The sequence below is a fragment of the Cucumis sativus genome, chromosome 1 (assembly GCF_000004075.3).
Source record: "Cucumis sativus cultivar 9930 chromosome 1, Cucumber_9930_V3, whole genome shotgun sequence".
Classification (NCBI taxonomy): domain Eukaryota; kingdom Viridiplantae; phylum Streptophyta; class Magnoliopsida; order Cucurbitales; family Cucurbitaceae; genus Cucumis; species Cucumis sativus.
The window spans coordinates 26,339,400-26,361,156 of record NC_026655.2 but is presented as its reverse complement, the minus strand read 5'-3'; the positions used below and the strand labels follow the sequence as shown (position 1 = coordinate 26,361,156).

Genomic DNA, 21,757 nt, shown 5'->3' with positions numbered 1-21,757 from the left:
TGACAACGTAAAATAGTTATTAAAAAAAAGGGTAATGAATAATTGTGCTAAAAATGTAGGGGAGCTTTGAATTGTTTTGTAAATTATGTGGTTGTTGGGGTAAAAAGGAAAGGTGCAAGAAGTGTAATATTTGTCATTAGTCAATTTGCATGCCTTTTTGTTTCTATATGTTAGTGGTTTAATTACATCTCAAATTGAACAATTTGTGATTGTTTTCTCCAACTTTATTTTGATTATTAAAAATTGTTAGTCCAAGCTTAATAATAACAACAACTAAAAGACAAAACCCCCTCTCCTGTTCCAAGAACCTACCCGATCACGACCCTATAAAGTAGGGGAAGTAGTACTAAAAATTAGATTAGCTTGTTTGAGAGCGATAGTTGAAGTAGTGATTTTTAGAAGAAGAGATTTATGTAATTGACTTTGTAAAAGTGATCTTTTAACAATCAAATTTTTGTTTGGTTACAAACTTTTAAAAACGATTTTCAAATACTTACGAAATGACTTTCAAAATTTATTTAATTAATTAGTTATATAATGTATTTTCTTTCATTTGCTTTTAAAATTGTTTTTATATAAAAGTTGGCCGTCATGGGTGGTATCATAAAATAGTTGTTGGAGACGGTAGTCGGGAGTAGTTGGCCACAATCGATAAAAAATGGTGATAGTCGGTAGGTAATAACTCCGTTCGTTGGAAGTTGGATGACAATGTGACTACCGAAAAAACATTAGCCAACGTTGACTGCTTGGTGTGTACTCGTTCCACAACTTTACGTAATCATGTATTCTCTTGAATATCTTGTTATATTTCAGTTTCAAATACCGTATCGATCAAAGTTGAACTTTTTCACTTTAAAAGAAGCAATGACATTTTTATTAAGCAAATAATGACACTCTTGATCAATGGTTTTAGTATATACACAATTAATTATTACATTTTCATCAATTTTCTTGAAAAAAAACACCTCTTTTTGATCGATCATTGACCTTATAAAAGGAAAAACTACAAAAATATATATCGTCCAACCTACTTAATTGAAATATAGTTTAATTATCTTACAATTCTTATAATATATTGTTTTGATTGAATTGCTTAGATTAAAGTTGTTTAAGTTTTGTAATGTTAGTAATCTTTCCATTAATAATTAAGATGATCGATTAGATTAGCTAACTATAAATTTGTCATATTTCTCCTAACTTTTCTTCTTCCAAGACTTTTTTGTTATAGATTTTCTCAATCTAATTTTTTTGTTTTAAAATTCAACAAGCTAGAGAACGAAATATGATTGTTAAGACACATGTATAGTGTTATAACCTAACTAAATATACTCACGTCGATTTCTTTCTCGAATTTTACTTATTTTTTTATAACACGTCTCTTGCTAGCTTTATTGACTCTTTAAATTTTCTCACTTTTTTCTTTCATCAAAATTTTCCTACTCATGTGATGGCTAATGTATTTTTCTATTCCTCTCCAGCTTTTCTATTTTCTCTTTATCTCTTATCAAAAATAAATAATAGCATACAAAATTATTATTTTTGAAATAAACCTAAATATACAAAAGTAATTATTCACTGAGTCATAATAATTAAATTTTAAATATAATCAATTCACAACTGGTAAACAATTAAGGAAAAATCTCTACTATTATAATATAAATCTTTAGATTATTTGATAAATATAAAATTAGCGAAGTTAAAAGATCTTTTTTAAGTGTTCTTCATATTTAGGAATATTTTGTCGTAAAGAACTTCTTCTTTCTTTGTTCTTTAAAATGCAGAAGTTCTGAACATAAAATTTATTCTTCACGGCTCATGTTCATAAATTTATATTTTTTTGTGAAGAATCTATACGAAGGTATACTGGTTACCTTCTTCATTATGACAAATTATTAAAAATCGTCAAATGATTTGATAGAATATCGATTGGTTTGACAGAGTATCGATTGATAAAAAACATAAATGAAGGTTGAGATAATTGTACTACAGTCAATGAATTCAGAAGAGTCTAGATTCGTCTTCGAGGAGATTCAAGTTTACCCTCAGGAGGAGTTGAGTTTATTTTAAGTTATGGTGATAACTTGTTAATGTAACTTTAGTGATAAGTTATGAATTTTGAATCTAAATAATATTTCTTATTTGAACAAAAAAAAAACTCTCCAAATATATGTCGTATTTGTCGAACTGAGTTATCAAAGTCTTCTGTATTAGTTGTTCGTTTTGTTATGTTAGCTATTCTTGCATAGTCACAGCGGGATGATATTATTTTATTGTTTCACCTATTTTTTGTAAATCACCATAAAATTGTTTTATTTTTAAAGTGTTGAAGATTACCAAAATTTAAATAGACAAATTATAAAATTCTAAGATTGTTCTCTAGATACCTTATAAATAGAGTTCAAATATATACCCACCGTAAATTTAACCATAAAAAAAAACTCAAATATTAAATAAATAAATAAAAAATGATTGATAGAAATTAAAAGGTGGAAAAATATTGAAATTTGGTGGAATTATTTCATTTTGGTGTCTTGCATATAAATAACCACGTTGGAATTATTTCATTTTGATTGGATTTCTTTTCCATTTTTCTTAGACCCCCTTTCTTATTTTTAAAAAATAAAAAATAAAAAATGAAAAAAAATATCTATTCTTAATATAGCAAAATAAACCAAAAATATCATTTTTCTTATCTTTTAGAGTTTTTTCGATGTTCAATTTTAATTTAGTTTCAAAACTTGCCATGAATCTTAAATTTAGTTCATTCCATTGTAGATTTTTTTCATTACTTATATTTTATCGACATTTAATTTTTACTATAACGGTTAAAAATACATTCATCTTTGCACGAAAATTACGGCGATTATTTAATCAATTTCAATAAAAATTAATTTTGAAAGACTATATTTAAGATTTACTATTTACTAAGTGACTAAAATTAAACAAATTTCAAAGTACAAAAACCAAAATAGTATTCTAAATTTTATCGTTCCACCGAATTTTCATATCACAAACCAAATTAAATAGCGATTAATTTTAGCGTTCTCTTTTTTAAAACGTGACATTGACTAAATTCAAGGAAATTCCAAGTAATTTCTAGTCTTGCTTTAATATAGAGCACACATGTTTTCATAACATGAACAAAAGAAATTATAAATATAAAGTAGTATGAAAATTACTTGGAAAATCACTAACAATTCAGCAAAATATATATTGTTGTATCTTAATTATTATATTAATAAGAACTCAAATATTCTTAGTGGATTGATTATAACTTTTCACTGTATGCTTTCTTCCCATACCCAAATGAAGTAATAACTAATAAGCAAAAACAACTATAGTGTAAAATAAATAAAACTCGAGCCTATGCATGTCGATATATATGGAATAAAAAAAGTTTAATAGTTGAGGAAATAAACCTTCAAACTAATTTAGTAGTATTTAAACTTTATTTAATTTAATTTTTCTAAATTATAATAATATTCGTATAATTTTTTTTGGTCAAATTACAAGTTTAATTCTGATACAAATAGACAAATTTCTACTTCATACCAATATAATATTAATGATTGTAATAAACTAAAGATGCATTTTAAATGGAATTAACGAGGTTTTAGCTCAAATGACATTTGTATGTATTCAAGGACTAAAAGAATTTGGGTTCAATAATGTCCATGTCTCTAATTTATATTTAAGAATTAAGAAAAATGACGGAAGATAATATATAGATTGTGAAAGTGGAAATTAAAGTGTCCTATTTTTGGTATACAAATCCAACCTTGGTTTGATCTTGAAAGACCTAATTATTGTAAAATTAAAATATCAAAATAAGTTAAAATATTTATATCTTCTATCACATATAACGACTATCAGTGATGGAATTTACTATAAGTTGTAAATATTTTGTAAAATCTACTATTTAAAAAAAAAATCTTTTATTTTTAGACTATTTTTAAATATAATAAAATGAACTAAAATATTTATAGATATAACATAATATCGTTGATAGATATTTATAGATACTGATAGATTACATCATTTATTATTGACAGATGTCGATAGACATTGATAAATGTTTCTATATGTCTTTCATTATTTATCATTTATAGACTATGAAATTTTGTTATATTTGTCAGTATTTTTAACAGTTTTGTCATTGTTGAACGAGAAATTTTGGAAATAAAAAATTTCAAGTCCACAAAGCCTACTATATCATGACTTTATAAATAAAGAAGTTCTCTTCATTTGAAAGGAGATAAAAAATTTCAAATGTTAAATAGAGGTCTAGAAAGAATTCTCCTAAGAATAAAAAAACTCTCTAACTTATAAAGTCAACCATTCTCGCGAAGACTAAGTTCACATGTAAATATAAGCTTTCTAATTCCAAGACTCCAACTGAGAGAGAATAATTAGAGGATCAAATACTAAAGAACGAATCACTTCACATTATAATCAACACAAGTTCAACTCTACGAAACACGTTTCTTTGAAAACCTCGTACGAACAGTCATTTAAAATATTATTTCTTATTTTAGTTATTATTATTATATTTAAAATACAATAATTTAATATTTATTTACGAAATGCTATAAACAACTTGTTCAAATCCAACCATTTCAAACTAAACTTTTAATCTCGACGACATTTTATTAGAAAATGATACAAAATGATGATTCGTGAGAGGAAAATGATGAATTTTCTATTGCTATCATGACCTCGTTTTTTAATCTAATTAAATTTGGGCATGTTTTTCTTACTAGAGAAAAAACAAGTGATTTTGAAATAAAACATTTTGTATTTAAACTCTTTCGAATATAAAAATCACTCGAAGAGTGCAGTTTGAAAATGGTTTATAAACTATTTTTATTGATTGTCAAATATATATATCTTTTGTAAAAGTGTCTTATTTTTGAAATTAAACCGAACACGATCGTACCGTGTTCATGTTAAACTTCTTTAGTTGGTGTCCCATATATACTACACATTAATGTCATACCTTTCAAGTCACCTTTTTTCTAATCATCTTATAGCTCACCAAATTTGACATGAGAAAATGTACAATCATCTCTTATGAACTTTCTATCATCTATTTTGAACCTTCAAAATATTATTTTAATTTTTAAATTTGGTTGAATTATAAGTTTAGTTTTGAAATTTTCAGCTGTGTTTCTTCATTTCCTACAAAAAAAAAAAAAAAAAAAAATTGATTTTAGTGTTGTATTCACATGGTTAGTATAAATTTCAATTTTATGTCTAAATATTGTTGACGTATGAAAAGAATTAATTATTTCGTAAACATGTCAGACATAAGATTGAAAATGTGAGACTATATGTAGACATAAATTAAAATCAAACTTGATATCTTTTTTACTAGTTGATTCTTGGAACTTTTGAAAATGTCAATAACACTAACTAATTAGGTAGACACGAAGTCGTAAATTTAGTCATTATTTTTTAAGACACTTCATAAGATTAAGGGTCGATATTTTATATACAAATTAAAATGATCTAAACTTGTAATTTAACCTTAAATCATTTATCTACATGTTTCATAAACCTCTGGATTGAAATTGAAACTTGTTCAATCTAAATAAATTTCAAGTTAAATTTTAAAATATTTTAAGTTAGTTTGTGGAAATCTTTAAAATGTTCATTTCTTTACAATTTGGAGAATCGTATCTTTGATGTTTGAATAAGTCAATAGTAAAAGTTTTATTTTTTACTCTAGTTGTACGTACTCATTTCATTCACATCGTGTCAAAATTTAAGCAATATAATGTAGTTCAAGATCAAATGATCTTCATACAAAATTTAAATAAATTATCAAAGCTTCTTAAATTTTAGGATATCAAACTTTAAAGAAGATGAACTATTTTAAGTAAGTGTAAAAATGAGTATAATTCAACTAACAATATAATACGTGTTAATGATTAAGAAATTTGTGGTTCAATTTCTCATCACAACTGTCAATACTTTTTTTTTAAAATTATGGTAAAATTGAGAAAAAGGTATATACACTTAAATTTTGGGTATTATGGTACGAAATTAGATTGGATTATTGTTATAATAATAGTAATTAATTAGGTCAAATGGAAATTGAATAATTCAGGTGCAATTTCGTGAATTTTAAGTTAGAGTAAATTTTAAATTGTCAATTTATAATTAGAAAAAAAAAAGTAAAATCAACGGTCGTATTTTTAGCTTAGAACATAATCAATCAAGAGTTCATTCAAACCCATTCCAAAATATTTTTTCAGCTCTTTAAATATTATATTTTCCAACCAAATTTAATTGCTTAGTTTTATATAAAATGTAATATCAACTTCTTCAAGATAGCTTATACTAACGACTACCTTACGATTAAGAATATATTTGATAACTTATACTAACGAGCTTGAGATTAAAGATTTGATAACTTAGTAAAACATTTATTTTTTACTTGATAATTGAGTCTTCATTTAAAATCAACCATGTCGTTTTTTTCTTCTTCTTCTTTTTATTATCGATTGATTTGAAAGTTTTAGTCCATAAATACTTTCTTCCATTTATAAATTTGTCATCTATATTTTTATTTTTATTTTGAAAATATCTATATAGTTATTAAAAACTTTTTCTTTTTTTATTTCTAACTAATTCAACACTTGTACTTTTAAAAAAAAATATGTAAATTGTTGTAAAATATTAAAGAAAGACTTAATTAATTTTCAAATTCAATTTATTATGTACAAAATCCACCTTTTTAGCAAGTAAACTAATTAACTTTTAAAAGTTTGAATTTGTTATATAGGTCTAACACATGGATTTAAAAGTTATATAAACTTGAAGATTCAAATGCTAGATTTATAGTTCAACCCAAAATGTTATTCATGGCCACTTATTTTCAACTAAAAGGTTGGAAGTCTGTGTACCCTTAAAATGATTTAAAATAACTTAAGCTACTTTGAATATTTTTCAAAATTGAACATAAAAAGTTATAATATGAACACACCCCTGGAGAAAAGTGTTCTTTTGTGGAAATAAACTCTCTCCTTTGGTCATGTTTGATGTTTGCTTTTTATGGTACTTTCATAGATTAGTTTATGAATTACTTAGGGCATTTGGAATGACTTCATCCACATCTCTTTCAGTGTTTTTTAAGTTGAAAGATTAATTTATTAATTATTCATCCATTAGATCTTTTTAAAGTTAGTTTTGAAAAAGTATTAACTAAATAATAATACCTAAGTTGTTTAAACTCTAAAGTTTAATTTAACTAAATTAAGTCTAACGTTAAAATTAACCAAACAACCAAGTCAAGTCAAGTCTCTTCAAAGAGTATAAAAAATAGAAAATCTTTAATAATAATAAATTTTGCTAGAGGTTAGATTTGGACCGAAAATAATATAGACCAAATTCCAAAAACAGACTAGACCCTTTGAATTCAAAGTGGATTATGAATTCGAATAAGGGTAAGAAAAGATAAAAATAAGTTTCATACTAAATAACTTAAAATTTCGACTTACCATAACATATTTTCTAAATTCAAATTTAAGTTAATATTGAGATTTTTTATGGCCATATTTTGGTCACATCAGCAAACTTTTAAGAGAGTGGTTCAAAACACAATGGAGTGTTCAATTCTTTTAGGGTTTCCATGCATGAATTTAGGGTTTGCATTAAATTAAAAATTTGGACCAAATTTACCAAAGGGTTTTAGGGTTTTGAAGAGCACGTGGAATTTTGGGATCTTAAATTTCAATTCAAATTCATAGTTGTTTTCCTAGAGATTTCTAGACATGTTCCTATCTTTCCATTAATTAGGCCATTTTGTTTCCATTTATAAATTATTTTTGGTCATAGGTTCATGCATCTCTTCTCTCGTAAATTTTCATGAAAATTACCATTGGAGTTCCTTAACTTTAATTGATAACGATTTAATTCTTGTACTTTATTAATCTATAATGCAGTCTATATATGGTTGTGTAAATAATTCATCAAAACTACACGTATTAAAAAATTCATTTAAATTATACTAATTAACGTTCTTCCCTCTATAAACTACAAACATGAACACCCTACACAATCTTCGTACCTATATCACATATTATAGGGATTTTTTTTATATAATTATATGTTATTTTTGCTTAATATCTTACATTGTACACAGAAATGTGCATTTATATGTTCTCTTTAATCAAAAGAATTTACAAGTACATTTATTTACTAAAAAACAAATATAGACATGCCTATAAACTTCTTTTTTTTTTTTTTTGTTCACTTCTGACTATCCCTATCCTTTTATCATTATAAAATATGGTGTTTACCAAAAGAAAATAGAATTTGATTATTTATGTTTGTTGAGTAAATTCCCAAAGCTATTTCCAAAGTCTTAATAATACATGTTACTTTAACCAACTTAGTATTAACTTAAGAGTCATATATCGACCAAATAGTGAAAAATAGTGTAGGTGGTAAAAGTCTTCAATTCCCCTCAATAAGAGAGAGTAAATTTTATCCATGACCATATAGTTATCACATGCATCTCTCTTTTAACTTTAAATTATGAATAAATTATAATTATTCTTCAATAATGTTTCAATTTTGTATTTATTAAATTCTTTTTGACAAAGTTCTAAAATTTTGATGATTATAACAAAAGACACAAAATCAAAATTTGAATCTATTATTCGACATTAAACGTTCATTCAAGTATCCAAAAGGTTGAATAATAATATAATTGAGTAGATATTAAATACTTTTAAAGTTTTATGAGGGCTTTTCTTAAGGTGTCATAATTTAAAAAAAAGATAGATTTAATTAGTATGGCAAGTAACAACTAAGACACTTGAATGATCTTCTCAAAGCTAAGAAAAGGAATTTAGAATAAAAATTATTCAACTAAATTAGAGATAATTTAGAGCTAGGTGAGGATGAGTTTTTTTTATAAAAAAAAACCTTAACAATCCAACTGGAAAGTTAAAAATCTAAACTTATAGTTTAACCTATTTTTAATTTTGACTATTAAAAATATATTAATTAAAACCAAAATTAGAAACAACGACTCCAATCCATACTAATTAATATGTATGTGTTGACCATTTAAACTATTGAATATTATAAATATATAAGACCTATGATTAATTCTTGAGCTATGAATTATACTGTCACATACATACACAATGTGTACACATGTATATATGTATTCAAAAATATATTGGTGTGTGAATGTGAAAATAAATTCAATTAATACAGATCATATGAAATGAGGCCCAAAAGGAAAGTTGAAATACTGAATCAAATTAAGGAAAGTTCTTCAAGGTTGAATCCCAATTTATACTTCACTAATATATATATAATGTATGTATTGAAAATTATCACATGGTTGTCACGTGCCTCCAAATGCCTATATAAACAAACTCCATCGTCTTCATTTCCAAATCACATCCCATATTCAAACAAAACTCATTCAAAACCCTAACGATGGCTCCAATTCTCTCAAAAATCGCCATTGTCGGTGCTGGAGTTAGTGGTATTGCTGCTGCGAAGCAGTTGGCTCACCATGAGCCAATCGTGTTTGAGGCTTCCGATTACATTGGTGGTGTTTGGAAGCATTGTTCATATGATTCTACAAAACTTCAATCGTTTCGTTCGGATTATGAATTTGCTGATTTTCCCTGGCCAAATAGAGATAGAGTTGATTTTCCTTCTCATCTCGAAATTTTGGAGTATTTGAATTCCTATGCTCGTCATTTTGATCTTCGTCGCTTCATTCAATTCAATTCGAAGGTTGTTGGTGTTCGATTCATCGGCAATGGAAACTCTGGCAAGTTTGGACCATTGCTTTCCGGTCGACCAGCTTGGGAGATTTCTGTTATGGATACTCTGTCTGAAACCATTCAGGTAACGAATAACTTGAGATTTCTTAATTCTCTTTATCAATTTTGTTGGATTTTTTTTTATATATAAAAGAACTTAAGTACATTATTAAATGTATACACATCTTTGTTTTTAAAATTTGGTGTCTTAGAAACTTAGAACATTGAATGAGCTAAAAGAGACTTGGGAGTTTTTCTCAAAGTCATGGTGTTTTGATTGTGGAAACTATATGGTTGTTTTTAGAAACTTTAGTCTGTTTTCTAACTCTTATTTCCACTTTTGTTTAGAAAATAAAAAGAGCAATATGGCATTTTTTTTCTTTTGTTATTTTTCTTATAAAAACAATAAAATGTTTGAAACAATATTTTATTCATAAACTTTCTTTTCTATAAGCATATAGCTCAACTTAATTTTTTTTAAAAAAATGTAATGTTTTAAGGTATATATATTTGAGAATCACCTCATACATTATAAAATAACAATAATATATAATTTTTTATTCACCTTTTCAAAATTTATACGTTGTTTCATGATCATATTATTTCTTTTATTTTTTTATTGTTTAAAACTAACTATACCCTCTCATCTCAAAATCTAACTATATGAATGCAAATGTTCTCAGAAGTTGAAAAAAAAATCAAGAAATAATAACCCTAAACAATTTATCTTTTCTATATTAACAAGATTCACTATCAAAGGTCATTATATATCAATAGATAAAATGTTTATTTAGGAAATAGGTTCAAATCTCTCATAAAATGTATGAAATAATAAAGAATATAAGGAGAAAAAAGTTATAGAACACTTATTTGAATGTGATGCATGCAGTTGTATGAAGTGGAGATGGTGGTGATGTGCATCGGAAAGTATGGTGATATCCCAAAGCTACCGGAGTTCCCGAGCGGCAAAGGGCCAGAGATATTCGCGGGGAAGGTGATGCATTCTCTAGATTATTGCAAACTTGGGAAGGAAGAAACAAATGAGTTGCTTAAGGGTAAGAGAGTTGCAATCATCGGCTACAAGAAATCAGCCATTGATTTGGCCGTTGAATGTGCCCAAGCAAATCAAGGTAGTATTACTTTTATTTGATAGTGTTAAAAAGAGAATTGATTGTCATTTTATTTCCACCTTTATTTTTTTAGGCTATTTTAAAAAATATGACAAAATTTTATAATTTATTGATCAAGATACACTATTATATGTGTCTATCTCTATATCATAAAAACCTATATAGTCTACTTTGTTCTATCGTGATCTATCTCTTAGATAGATTTGTAATACTTTGCTATATCTCTAAGGAATATTGTCAAAAGTGACAAATTTGACAAAATATTTACAACAAATAACAAAATGTTTAGATTCTATCGGTAATAGACATTGATAGAGACGGATATGCTTCAATCAGTGACATTAATAGACTTGATAGACAGTGATATAAATCTATAATTTTTTATTGTTGATATAATCCAAAATTTTGTTATAGGTCGTAAATATTTTAATTTATTTTACTATTTTTTTTAAAATACTTCTATTCATAAATATTTTTATAAAGTTTATTATTTAAAATAATTTATTTTAAAAATATGACTGTTTGACTTAAAATAATTCACGTAGAAATGTGACTATTTGATTCTTTCTTTCAATCATCTCGAATCCATCCTTACTAAAGTTTAACAATTATTTATTTTTATTTTGACTATTTTTTTAATATTTAAACAAATGTATTTCATATCTTAATTTTTTAATATTTTCCAATACAAAACTCCTAAAAAATTATTTCCGTCCAATTTCTAGAAAATAAATATATAATAAAACTAAAACGTAAGGAAAAGAAACATTTTTCAAAATAACAAATTATCAAAACTATTTACAAAATATAAAAAAAGTCATCCATCCAACTCTAATTTATTGGAGCTTTTTTATTATATTATGTAAATAGTTTTAAAATTTTTTTCTACTCATAATACTTTTTTATTAAAAAAATGTGTAATGATTTTTTTTATTAATGAAAATTTTACTAGTTTCGATAATTGTTATTTAAAATGAAGCACGTATAACCTGTTGGACATATCTTTTAAAACTCAATATTATAAAAACATAAAAATAGTTATTACATTAATATGGTTGTGTTAAAATGATTAATTGAAAAGTTAAAAGTAAGTAATTCTAGAATATGTGCTAATAATAAATAATAACTTTACATTACTTTAAAATTATTTAACCAGATATAAACCTAATTGAGATACTTACAAACATCCACTAATTATTTTGTGATTTTTTCAAGAAAATGATTTGACCAAATTATATAAAAAGTTCAATGAATTAAAGCATTTCTGAATCCTTTCAAAAAGTCATACCAAACATTTCTTTTATTTATTATTATAAAACCCTTAGTTCTCTTTTTCTAAATACATAAAAAGACTAAAATAAAAAACCATTGGAAAATTGAAAATATCAACCAGAAAAAAAAAAAAAGAACAGAAAATCAGTTTAATTAAAAGCACTTTGGTGGCCCTTTGACTAATTGACCAAACTTTGATATTCTCTTTATAATTGACTTTACAACTTCACATCATGAATTAATTAAGATAGTTTGAATCAAATTAAATATTTGTTAGGGATGGTTTATTATGGAAAAAAGTGTATATATTTATAATGTGTTTGTGTGGGAGAAAAATTGAAGGTGAAGAAGGAAAGGGATGTACAATGGTGGTGAGAGGGTTACACTGGACAGTGCCTCACTATTGGGTTTGGGGTTTGCCATTCTTCTTCTTCTTCTCCACGAGATCTTCTCAATTCCTCCATGAAAGACCTAACCAGACCTTCCTTAAGACTCTTATTGGCCTCTTCTTATCTCCCATGGTAAATTTTATAATTACACTCATCTCCCCTTTTTTTTTTATATAACTCGGTTTCTAATTAAGTACAATAAATACGTAATAAATCGAAACGTATGATTTTATAAAACAAAATACATGTCAATTATGGTTAAATTATATAAATTTTAATAAAAAATTCGAGACACAGAAACGATATTCTCTTTTTCTATTTTATTATAGTCCCACCTTAACTTTTAGGTAATTAAAAGTAATAATGATTAGATATATTTTTATTCTCATCTTAGTTAGCTATAGGCTCGCCAATTTAAAAATTTTGTTGACCGAGGTTTGAAACTTCTCGGTCTATATTAAATCCATCAATGTGATTTATGTACTATGTCAAATGTTGCAAGGGTGTGTTTAATTTTTTTTTTTCATTTGACAAAATAACAATATGTTATTCTAAAGTTAAAATTAGAGATTTGATTTTTGAGCTATGTTTATTTGATCCATAAACTTTTAAATATATCTAATGAGGTTGATTGGGTGCTTTTAATTCATCTTTCCACCTATTCAACTTTTTTTCAAAAGCAAAATTGATGAATCTATACTATAACACACATCAATATTAAAAAGTACTTGTGATCTCATTTGAGGTAAAGTTGAAACTTTACATTTAATAGTTGAATTAATGTCTAAAATAATAATAAAAAAAATTGAATATGTCATTTAAAGTTAAAAGAGATTTTTTTTTAAAAAAAAAAACGAAGTGGATCAGTAGGTAAAAAAAGGACATACTGAACATTTCTAAAATAGAAGAATTATTTTAACACAAATTAAAGTTATGAAGCTCAATTAAGGAAAAAAAAAAAAGAAGAAATTATTAAAACTTTGCTATATTTTATAAATATATGCCATGTTTATAAATATATTTAAAAATGCCCTAAAATAGATTTTATATAAAATTAAAGTTTAGACAAATACATATAAAAGTTAATTATATTTGTGGTTGGTTAAAATTGTAATTTGGCAGAGACATGGAGTTTCGAAATTTATAGAATCATATCTGACGTGGAAAATGCCATTGGAAAAGTATGGGTTAAAGCCAGATCATCCATTTCTGGAGGACTATGCGTCCTGCCAGATGGCAATTATGCCGGAGAACTTTTTCCGGCAAGCCGACGAGGGTAAGATCGTCATAAAAAGGGCGTCCAAGTGGTGGTTTTGGAATGGGGGGATTGAGTTCGACGACGGCTCTAGATCGGAGTTCGACGTCGTTATTATGGCCACCGGCTTCGACGGCAAGAAAAAGCTGACCGACATTTTCCCTCAGCCCTTCCGTACATTTCTCCAGTACCCTTCCGGCATGATACCCTTGTACCGGTGAGATATTTTTTCTTATAATTTTAACTTTAAATATTATGATTCTATGATCATTTATGCTTTACGACATATATGGACAGAGGTACGATCAATCCAATGATACCAAACATGGCATTCGTGGGGTACCTAGAGAGCGTAGCGAACCTCCACACGTCGGAGCTTCGGAGCATATGGCTGGCCCGACTGGTGGACGAGAAATTCAAGCTACCGGAGACACAAAAAATGGTGGAACAGATAAATAAAGAGATGGAAGTGATGAAGAGAAGCACAAGGTTCTACAAAAGGCATTGCATTTCAACTTATAGTATCAATCATAGTGACCAAATTTGTGAGGAAATGGGTTGGAACCCATGGAGGAAGAACTCTTGGTTTTCTGAAGCTTTCTCTCCTTATGGAAGTCAAGACTACAACAACATCAACAATGCCAACAACAAAATAAATTAAACCTATCTATCATATTGTTTTAACACTAAATATATATATATATATATCTTTATGCAATATGTTTAATTTTACTCCTTGATGTTTTGGTTTTTTAAAAGGGTCATACACAAATATGTCCAACAATTATGACATTAATGTATCAATTATTGTTGCTTAGGAATATAATAATAAAAATAATAATCTTACTACTTTTCATGATTTTAAAGGATGAACTATTGAAAATATAACAACTTTGTTTAGAATCACCTCCATATTTTAATTGATAGATTCTCTGAATAAATATAATAATTAGATTCAAAGTATATTTTAGCATAATATATAGCAATATTTTGATAAAATTATACACATAACAAATTTAATCCAAATCTATCAATGATATCTAGAAGACTATTTAATGATTGATTATATTGTAAAACAGTACAATTTTTTTAAAAAAATATTATTATACACTTCATTATTATCTCTAAATTTGCTACCTATTATAATAGTTCTAGTGTTCCACCCTTCCATGAGATCTTTCACTACAAAAATCACTCTACTATATATGATTTGGATTATAATTTTTTTTTTTTTTTTTGTTCTTTTTCTTTTAGACTATATACCATATATCAATTGATAGGGCTTCTTTCTAAAAAGAATTAAATAATAAAACTATATATTAAAAGTATAAAGAATTTATAGTAAAACATCAATATGATAAGGATGATAAAACTATTTTTGTCCAACGTTCTAATAAGTTTTTAAATTTTGAAATGTTTATAAAATGTCGAAGGTAATATAATTACAACTTAAAAAAATGAGTATCACGAAACAAACAATACCACAAATTTAAGAAACTTTGTAGAAAGATATCCAATAATCTAGCATCCCAGTTAATGAGTAGTTAAGCAAGATCAGTTTGATGATTCTTTTTTCTTCTGAAAGAATATACTTCATAATAAGTAGGTATGTAAAGTACTACATACCATCGAACAAATGAGTTACATTGCACAAGTGCTAGTTTAAGGTCAATAAAAGAATAAGAACAATTAACAAAAAAGGGAGAGTTTGTGTCGACCAAAGTAGCAACCAAATGTTAATCAATAGAACAATATCCCCATAGTCGTTGTTGAAGATTTGATTGTTTCCACTCCATCCCAATGCACCAAAGCATGCATAGTGATCTATTTAAGTAACCTTTTTCAATGCAATGATAATACAAGAATTTAAAACCACATTAGGTTGTATATTTCAAAAAATTTCACCACCCACAACTACTAGTGTTGGAAAGCAAAAAGAGTTTACACAAAAACAACAGCAACATTGTTGATCAGTTTAATACCACAATCAACTAAAGCTTTTGGACAAACTAAAAAAGGGGGGATTCATTCTATGTGAATTAAAGAGAGAGACATTTAAATGGGGAAATATGATGGGGATAAAGTTTTGTAGGCACAGCACAGCCTTGCTACCTTGGCCTTTCCTTTAATTTCTAATTATCACTATAGCAATTACTTTATGGTTTTGAGCACAGTTTGGGATAGTATTTTAACTTCCATTTTGATTAAGCATTTTCAATTCAAGTAATTTTGATTCAATTTTAATGGAAGATATTGGGTTTAGAGGGGGAGAGAGAAAGATCAGGGGGTGGTAGAAGCCATTTGTTTCCATGAATGTATGTCATACTCAAAAACGCCTTCGCTTCTACATCCGAGAGTATTCTAGCATACTTCACTCGACCAGACGGAGTCGCGCCAGGTCCCTTGCATTTGTACTCGCCGTAGTACATACTCCTGTATTCAAGGAGTTAAACATTGATCAAAATAATAATTAGTTTGCTCGTTCGAATATATACTATAAATAAGATCATTTGTGTGATTTTTTCTGTTAGATTGCTCACTTTCTAGGTTGGCTTCCATGCATTTTATCAGACCATCCTTCTGTGTTGATGAGAGTTCCCATGTATGTGTAAGCAAAAACAACACGAGTTCTCTCTTTCCAAGCTCTTCCTAAATAAGTGTCTCCTGTTCCTGTTATGTTGCAATATGCGAATGTGAAACCACTTTCATCTGTGGCATCTTCCCTTGCTTGAGCTGTTATCACTCCTGTCCCTTCTGCTACTGAGTTTATTGTGGTTTTCTGTACGGATGAAGAAATGACTTTTCTTTCAAACAGACACAAAACTCATATAGCTAAATATATATGGATGCTTTAGTCTTTAATGTTTTGATATATATCAACTTTCGTACGACAAACTAGTCGCCTCCCTAATTCATTATAGGACGATAAATTATTAAATTAATCAAGTAGCCTCCCACAATGGTTTACGTAGATTCAGAGACATACTCTCGAATATTTAGGACAAGGACAAGGAATGGAATTGTGAAATCCATAGTGTTATGAAGTGGGAGAGTTTCTAACATCTAAAATTTATGAGGTAAAAAATTAATAAAGTATAAAATTGATGTTTTTAGTGGGGAGACCCACCAACTCTTTTAAGACGGTGCGAACAAGAACCAATTCTTACTCTCTCTCAATCTCTGGGAGCAACATCCTTTTTTAATTACTAGATCTAAATTTGAGACGCTTCTTTCTCATACATTAAAAAAAATTATGAACAAATAATTGTCACTTAAGTGTTTGTGCGGTTTTTCTAAAAATTGATAAAAGAAAAAATAGATAATAGATTTAGAAGGGAAAGGAAGTGCTTTAATAGATTTAATTTTGAAAATTAAATAAAATAAGAAAACTAGATGATTATCAATTGGGCTTAAAGTTTGGTGAACCCAAGAGTGTTACCAATTTGGACGTTTTCTTCTCCTAAAGTTGACTTAATTCCTCGTCCAAATTTCTATTTAGTTGATCACTAAGTATCCTGTGGTGTAAGTTTACGAATATTCTACCGGGTTATTTTTTAAAAAAATTTATTTCAAAGTATAAAAAGCGGTTGTATAACATACCAAGTAGAGAGATTTGCCATTTCCAAAGATGAAGTCCACAGTGCCTTGGACGTAACAGTCCTTGAAAAAATGTCTGCCTCTGTCATCACATAAAGTGTCTTGAAAGCCTATGAAATGACACCCATGGAATGCTGCCTTATCACCAGATATCCTCATTGCTACTGCTTGCCCTCCCGTTCCTCCTAGTTCTGGCATTGGAGCTGAATTCTGCACAACAAATTTACAACCAAACTTCATTTCTTCATCAATATAAATTATCACTTTTTACTAATATAATGTTATATATATGGTTTCTTACCAATTCTCACCTTTTTCTTTTTCAAAAAGTACAAAAGATCATTAGTGTAATGACTCGTGCGTGCCAAGATTCAGTACCTAATTACTCTCGTATTTACCTTGCGACTTGAGTACGTAATCCTTACTTATCTTGAAACACATAGTTGCTCCAAAATTAAACATGGTTAAGTTTGGAATGCTTATGATTTGGTCTCTCGAAAGAAAAGCTCACTTTTTTGTACATGTATTTTAGTTCTTTTAGACATCTTTTTTTAACTATACTTATCCGAATGTGATATCGGTTCTTTCATGTGTCCTTTTCAAACTTGTTATAATTGTTGAAGATCAAGCCAACTTCATAATAATCTCTTTAATAAATACACAAGGTACTTCTTCTATTGTTAGTTGATCATTTTTAAGATAAAAATCTAGCGTTTATCTAATATGGTATATCAATGTGTTCAAGAAGTCCAAATGTATTTTCGGTCTAAAAACTAAGATTCAACATACCTAGAAATAGTGAATTGACTCCAAAGAAGCAACATCTAAACTAGGCATTTATAAGGAACGTAATTAATTTTAAAATGCAACTAGCTCTTATATTTTTCTAATAATCATGAGGGATTTTTCAACAAAGTCTTCTTTCAATTACCTTTTCTATACACATCCACTTTTCCAATTCTAAGAAACGAACTTTGGTAAATACTAAACAAATTAAAGTCGTGCAGATCAATTAACTCATTGCACATTCTTTTAAATGGAAAGCAGCACCATTTTTACATATGGACTACAAAATAGATATGATAATTAAAGACAAAATGAGTATGCTCTAACATATGTATGTATCAAATATGCATAATTAGCAAATAAAAAGATATGTAGTTTAAATCCTCTTTATCTCTATCGAAAATGTCAAATTATAAATTTCGTCCCATATTTGAATAAACATACCCTATCCCAAACTAATTATATACCAAACACATGAATTTATTTATCGTAGAAATTATTATATACAAAAATTATTTATCATTATAATAAAATATCGTTGTATTTTATTAAATTTGAAAATATTTTAATTCATTTTGTTATATTTAAAAATAATCTTCACGTAAAACTTTTGTCCACCTTAAACCATTTATTGCGTAAGAGTCTTATTAAACAATAATTTTCACATATATATATAGTCAAGATTTGAAGGTGAAGAAAATCATGTTTTGTACGCATGAGGAATGGCATGATATGGAATAATTTTGATGACGGGTGAATTGCATGAGTCATATTTGTTTGTTTAGTAAAATTTAAATTTGAAAAAGGAAAAATGGAAAACTCGTGCACATCCTACGTTACCAAAAACTTATAGCCCCATAATTATTACTATTTACAAAACGTACCCCACAAAATTGAGAAGAAGAAGAAGAAGTACTCACCACAAACGTAAGATTGACGGCAACGAAATAATCCGATTCCACCGCCACCGTCGCGCTCTTAACGGTACCAAACTCCGACGCTGTACCGTCGAACGTTATCATTGGCCGTTTTCCTTTCTGTCCATACAAAGTCACAAACGGCTTCGAAGCATCGATCGTAATTTTCTCTCTATAAACCCCACCTCCGATCCACACCACCACTCGCCGCCGATTTCCTGACGGAATGCTATCGATCGCTTCAGTGATCGTCGAGAAATTTCCTCGTCCGTCTTTTCTAACGGTGATTAATTGAACACAATCCTCCGCCTCCGCCAGCCGCCGGTCCAGCGCCTTGATTCCTGTCTCGTTCGTCTTACGATCGTTGTATTCTTTCATGTTGTGTCCGATCCATTCGTCGAGCTTCGATGAATCTGCCGGAATTGTTTTTGTGTGAGCTTCAACGACGACGGTGGACGGAATAATTATTAGTATAATGAGTTGGAGCATCACCCCCATTGCGAACGCCACCGTCGCCGGAAAAGATGAAGCAACGGTCGGCCGGAACATTCTCTCCCGAAAATCTCCTTGTGTTTCGGTTTTTTGGGGTTGGGATAAAATAAGAGAAGAGAGAGGGCGTTATTGTAGTTCTTTATGAACAAAAGGGTAAAATGGGAAATTCGTATTTTTTAAAATCATTATTTAAAGTCAATACGTGTTTGGTAATTTTGGTGTTGAGAGGATGGGTAGTTCTTTTTTGGGGAGTGGTGGTGTTTGTAGTAAATTGGCAAAAAAAGAAAAAAAGAAAAAAAAGTTAGGTTCGGGTCGTAGCGGGATCAAGATTGTAATACGTGACATCATAACGTAAAATTTTAAAATAGTTATACGATATAGATAAAATTTGATTGTGTTGAATTATTGATTTTGAAGACTACCTTAAAGTTTTGGTTGTGTTGCTCGTAAGGAAGAATTTCAATTTAAACTAGTAAAAATATTGTGATAAAATATTTAGTTTTTTTTGTTCGATTAAGCCGTTTTTAAATTTTAAGTATTATATAAATGAATCAATTTGAAATTTATTATTACGAATATATTTGAAAATTATTAATGTATTTAGTTCTTAAATGTATGGTTGGATACTTCTTCAAATATCATATCAACAAAATTGATGATTAGAATTAATACATAAACTAACAATTTGTATAAAATTAAAATTTAAGGGTTTAATTGATAAAATTATAAGTTTTTGACGATGTACATCCAAATATAGAATATAATTAAGTGATGGTTTAAATTGATACACTTTATGAACCATCAAAATTTAAACGGATTGAGTCCACGAAATTTTAAGTAAATAAAACTTCTTTAACATTTAATTTAATAAAAAAATTACAATTTTTTTAGTACCGATAGAGTAGGTTAGTCATATTTTTCAAATTTAGTTAGAAGAACTAGGTCGCCAAACCTTCAGAAAAACCAAAACATTTCCACGATAATTTTAGAGACGTTTGGATCATAGTTAGTGATTATCATAGGGTAGGTATCTTATTTACGGTAGTTCCCTTAAGATTTTGTGTTTGAGGCCGTTTAAATTATTGTAGTCCGTGTAATTAATGATAAAAAATATTACAACAAATAAAAAAAAAGTAAATGAGTAGAAAATAATAAATATTGTAATAAATAGTAAAAAGTGAATAGTAATATTATGGTTAATTATAGGTTAGAGAGACCAAAAATATTTTTTCATTAAAATAAATATATAGAGAATGCTTTAAAATATTAAAATACATTAATTAGTAATATACTATTTTTGTATCATGTATATACTCTAACTTAATTAATTAAGATGAAGATTATTTTCAAATATAGTAAAATGAATCAAAATATTTATAAAGTATAAAAGAATATCATAGTCTATATATGATGGATCGCGATAGGTTAACATAGACATTGTTACCTGTGTCTGTCTATATGTTTCATGATAAATATAGACGGTAATCTATCTCATATATATTGTTATACTTTTAGAAGTTTAATTTTTTTAATCTATAAAGCATAGAGAGGCTTGCTATATTTGAATATTTAATTAATATGGCAATCCTTACTACTATATTTAATTAATTTGTAATTTTATAGTTTAACAAGTTTTAGCTATTTAATCAAAAAAAATTCCCTGTCAAAAAATAATTAAGTAATTTTCATAACTAATTCAATTTTATTTTAGATTTTCGTTTGTTTTTTTAATCAAGCTTATACATATTATTTCAATTACAAAAAGTGGTTAAAATTATAAACATTCTTGGAGAATTATGAAAATTAGTATATGATTTTTTTTTAAAAAAAGGTACAGATACATATGTAGGATAAAATTGTGATATTAATTTTTCGTCAAAACATCTCGATATATATTTTCACATTTTCAAAAGTTCTACAATAATATGCAGATCATGAATAGATATTTATGACAACATATACACTTTAACGTGTTTTAAAATTCTAATTTTTTTTTTTATTAATTTAGATATAATTTGTAATATGTGTACTATCACATGGACATTTTATCGATAATTATGTAGAATTAATGGAGTGGATATAGTTTAGGGATGGGATATAGAAAGAAAAAATTGTAATATTTTAA

At 27.4% G+C, this 21,757-nt stretch overlaps 2 protein-coding genes across 2 annotated transcripts; one reads left to right on the top strand and one right to left on the bottom strand.

The window, feature by feature from the left end:
* Window positions 1–9,435: 9,435 nt before the first annotated feature.
* Window positions 9,436–14,677, top strand: LOC101211912 (probable flavin-containing monooxygenase 1). Its single transcript, XM_004144085.2, has 5 exons — window positions 9,436–9,879; window positions 10,684–10,924; window positions 12,539–12,717; window positions 13,708–14,057; window positions 14,138–14,677. The coding sequence occupies exons 1-5, from the start codon at window positions 9,460–9,462 to the stop codon at window positions 14,499–14,501; spliced, it is 1,554 nt and encodes a 517-aa protein (XP_004144133.1). The 5' UTR covers window positions 9,436–9,459; the 3' UTR covers window positions 14,502–14,677.
* A 1,022-nt stretch (window positions 14,678–15,699) lies between these two features.
* LOC101214012 (putative pectinesterase 63) lies at window positions 15,700–19,722 on the bottom strand. Its single transcript, XM_004144006.3, has 4 exons — window positions 19,144–19,722; window positions 17,441–17,647; window positions 16,381–16,619; window positions 15,700–16,273 (listed from the first exon to the last, which is right to left on the bottom strand). The coding sequence occupies exons 1-4, from the start codon at window positions 19,687–19,689 to the stop codon at window positions 16,081–16,083; spliced, it is 1,185 nt and encodes a 394-aa protein (XP_004144054.1). The 5' UTR covers window positions 19,690–19,722; the 3' UTR covers window positions 15,700–16,080.
* Window positions 19,723–21,757: the final 2,035 nt, after the last annotated feature.

Excerpts from the sequence above, each read along its gene's own strand:
- LOC101211912 (XM_004144085.2), top strand. The coding sequence starts at position 9,460 with ATGGCTCCAATTCTCTCAAAAATCGCCATTGTCGGTGCTGGAGTTAGT. Across the intron at positions 9,880-10,683 it reads CTCTGTCTGAAACCATTCAG|TTGTATGAAGTGGAGATGGT; the intron begins GTAACGAATAAC and ends TGATGCATGCAG. Across the intron at positions 10,925-12,538 it reads ATGTGCCCAAGCAAATCAAG|GTGAAGAAGGAAAGGGATGT; the intron begins GTAGTATTACTT and ends GAAAAATTGAAG.
- LOC101214012 (XM_004144006.3), bottom strand. The coding sequence starts at position 19,689 with ATGTTCCGGCCGACCGTTGCTTCATCTTTTCCGGCGACGGTGGCGTTC. Across the intron at positions 17,648-19,143 it reads CCGTCAATCTTACGTTTGTG|AATTCAGCTCCAATGCCAGA; the intron begins GTGAGTACTTCT and ends TTTGTTGTGCAG. Across the intron at positions 16,274-16,380 it reads CATGGAAGCCAACCTAGAAA|GAGTATGTACTACGGCGAGT; the intron begins GTGAGCAATCTA and ends CCTTGAATACAG.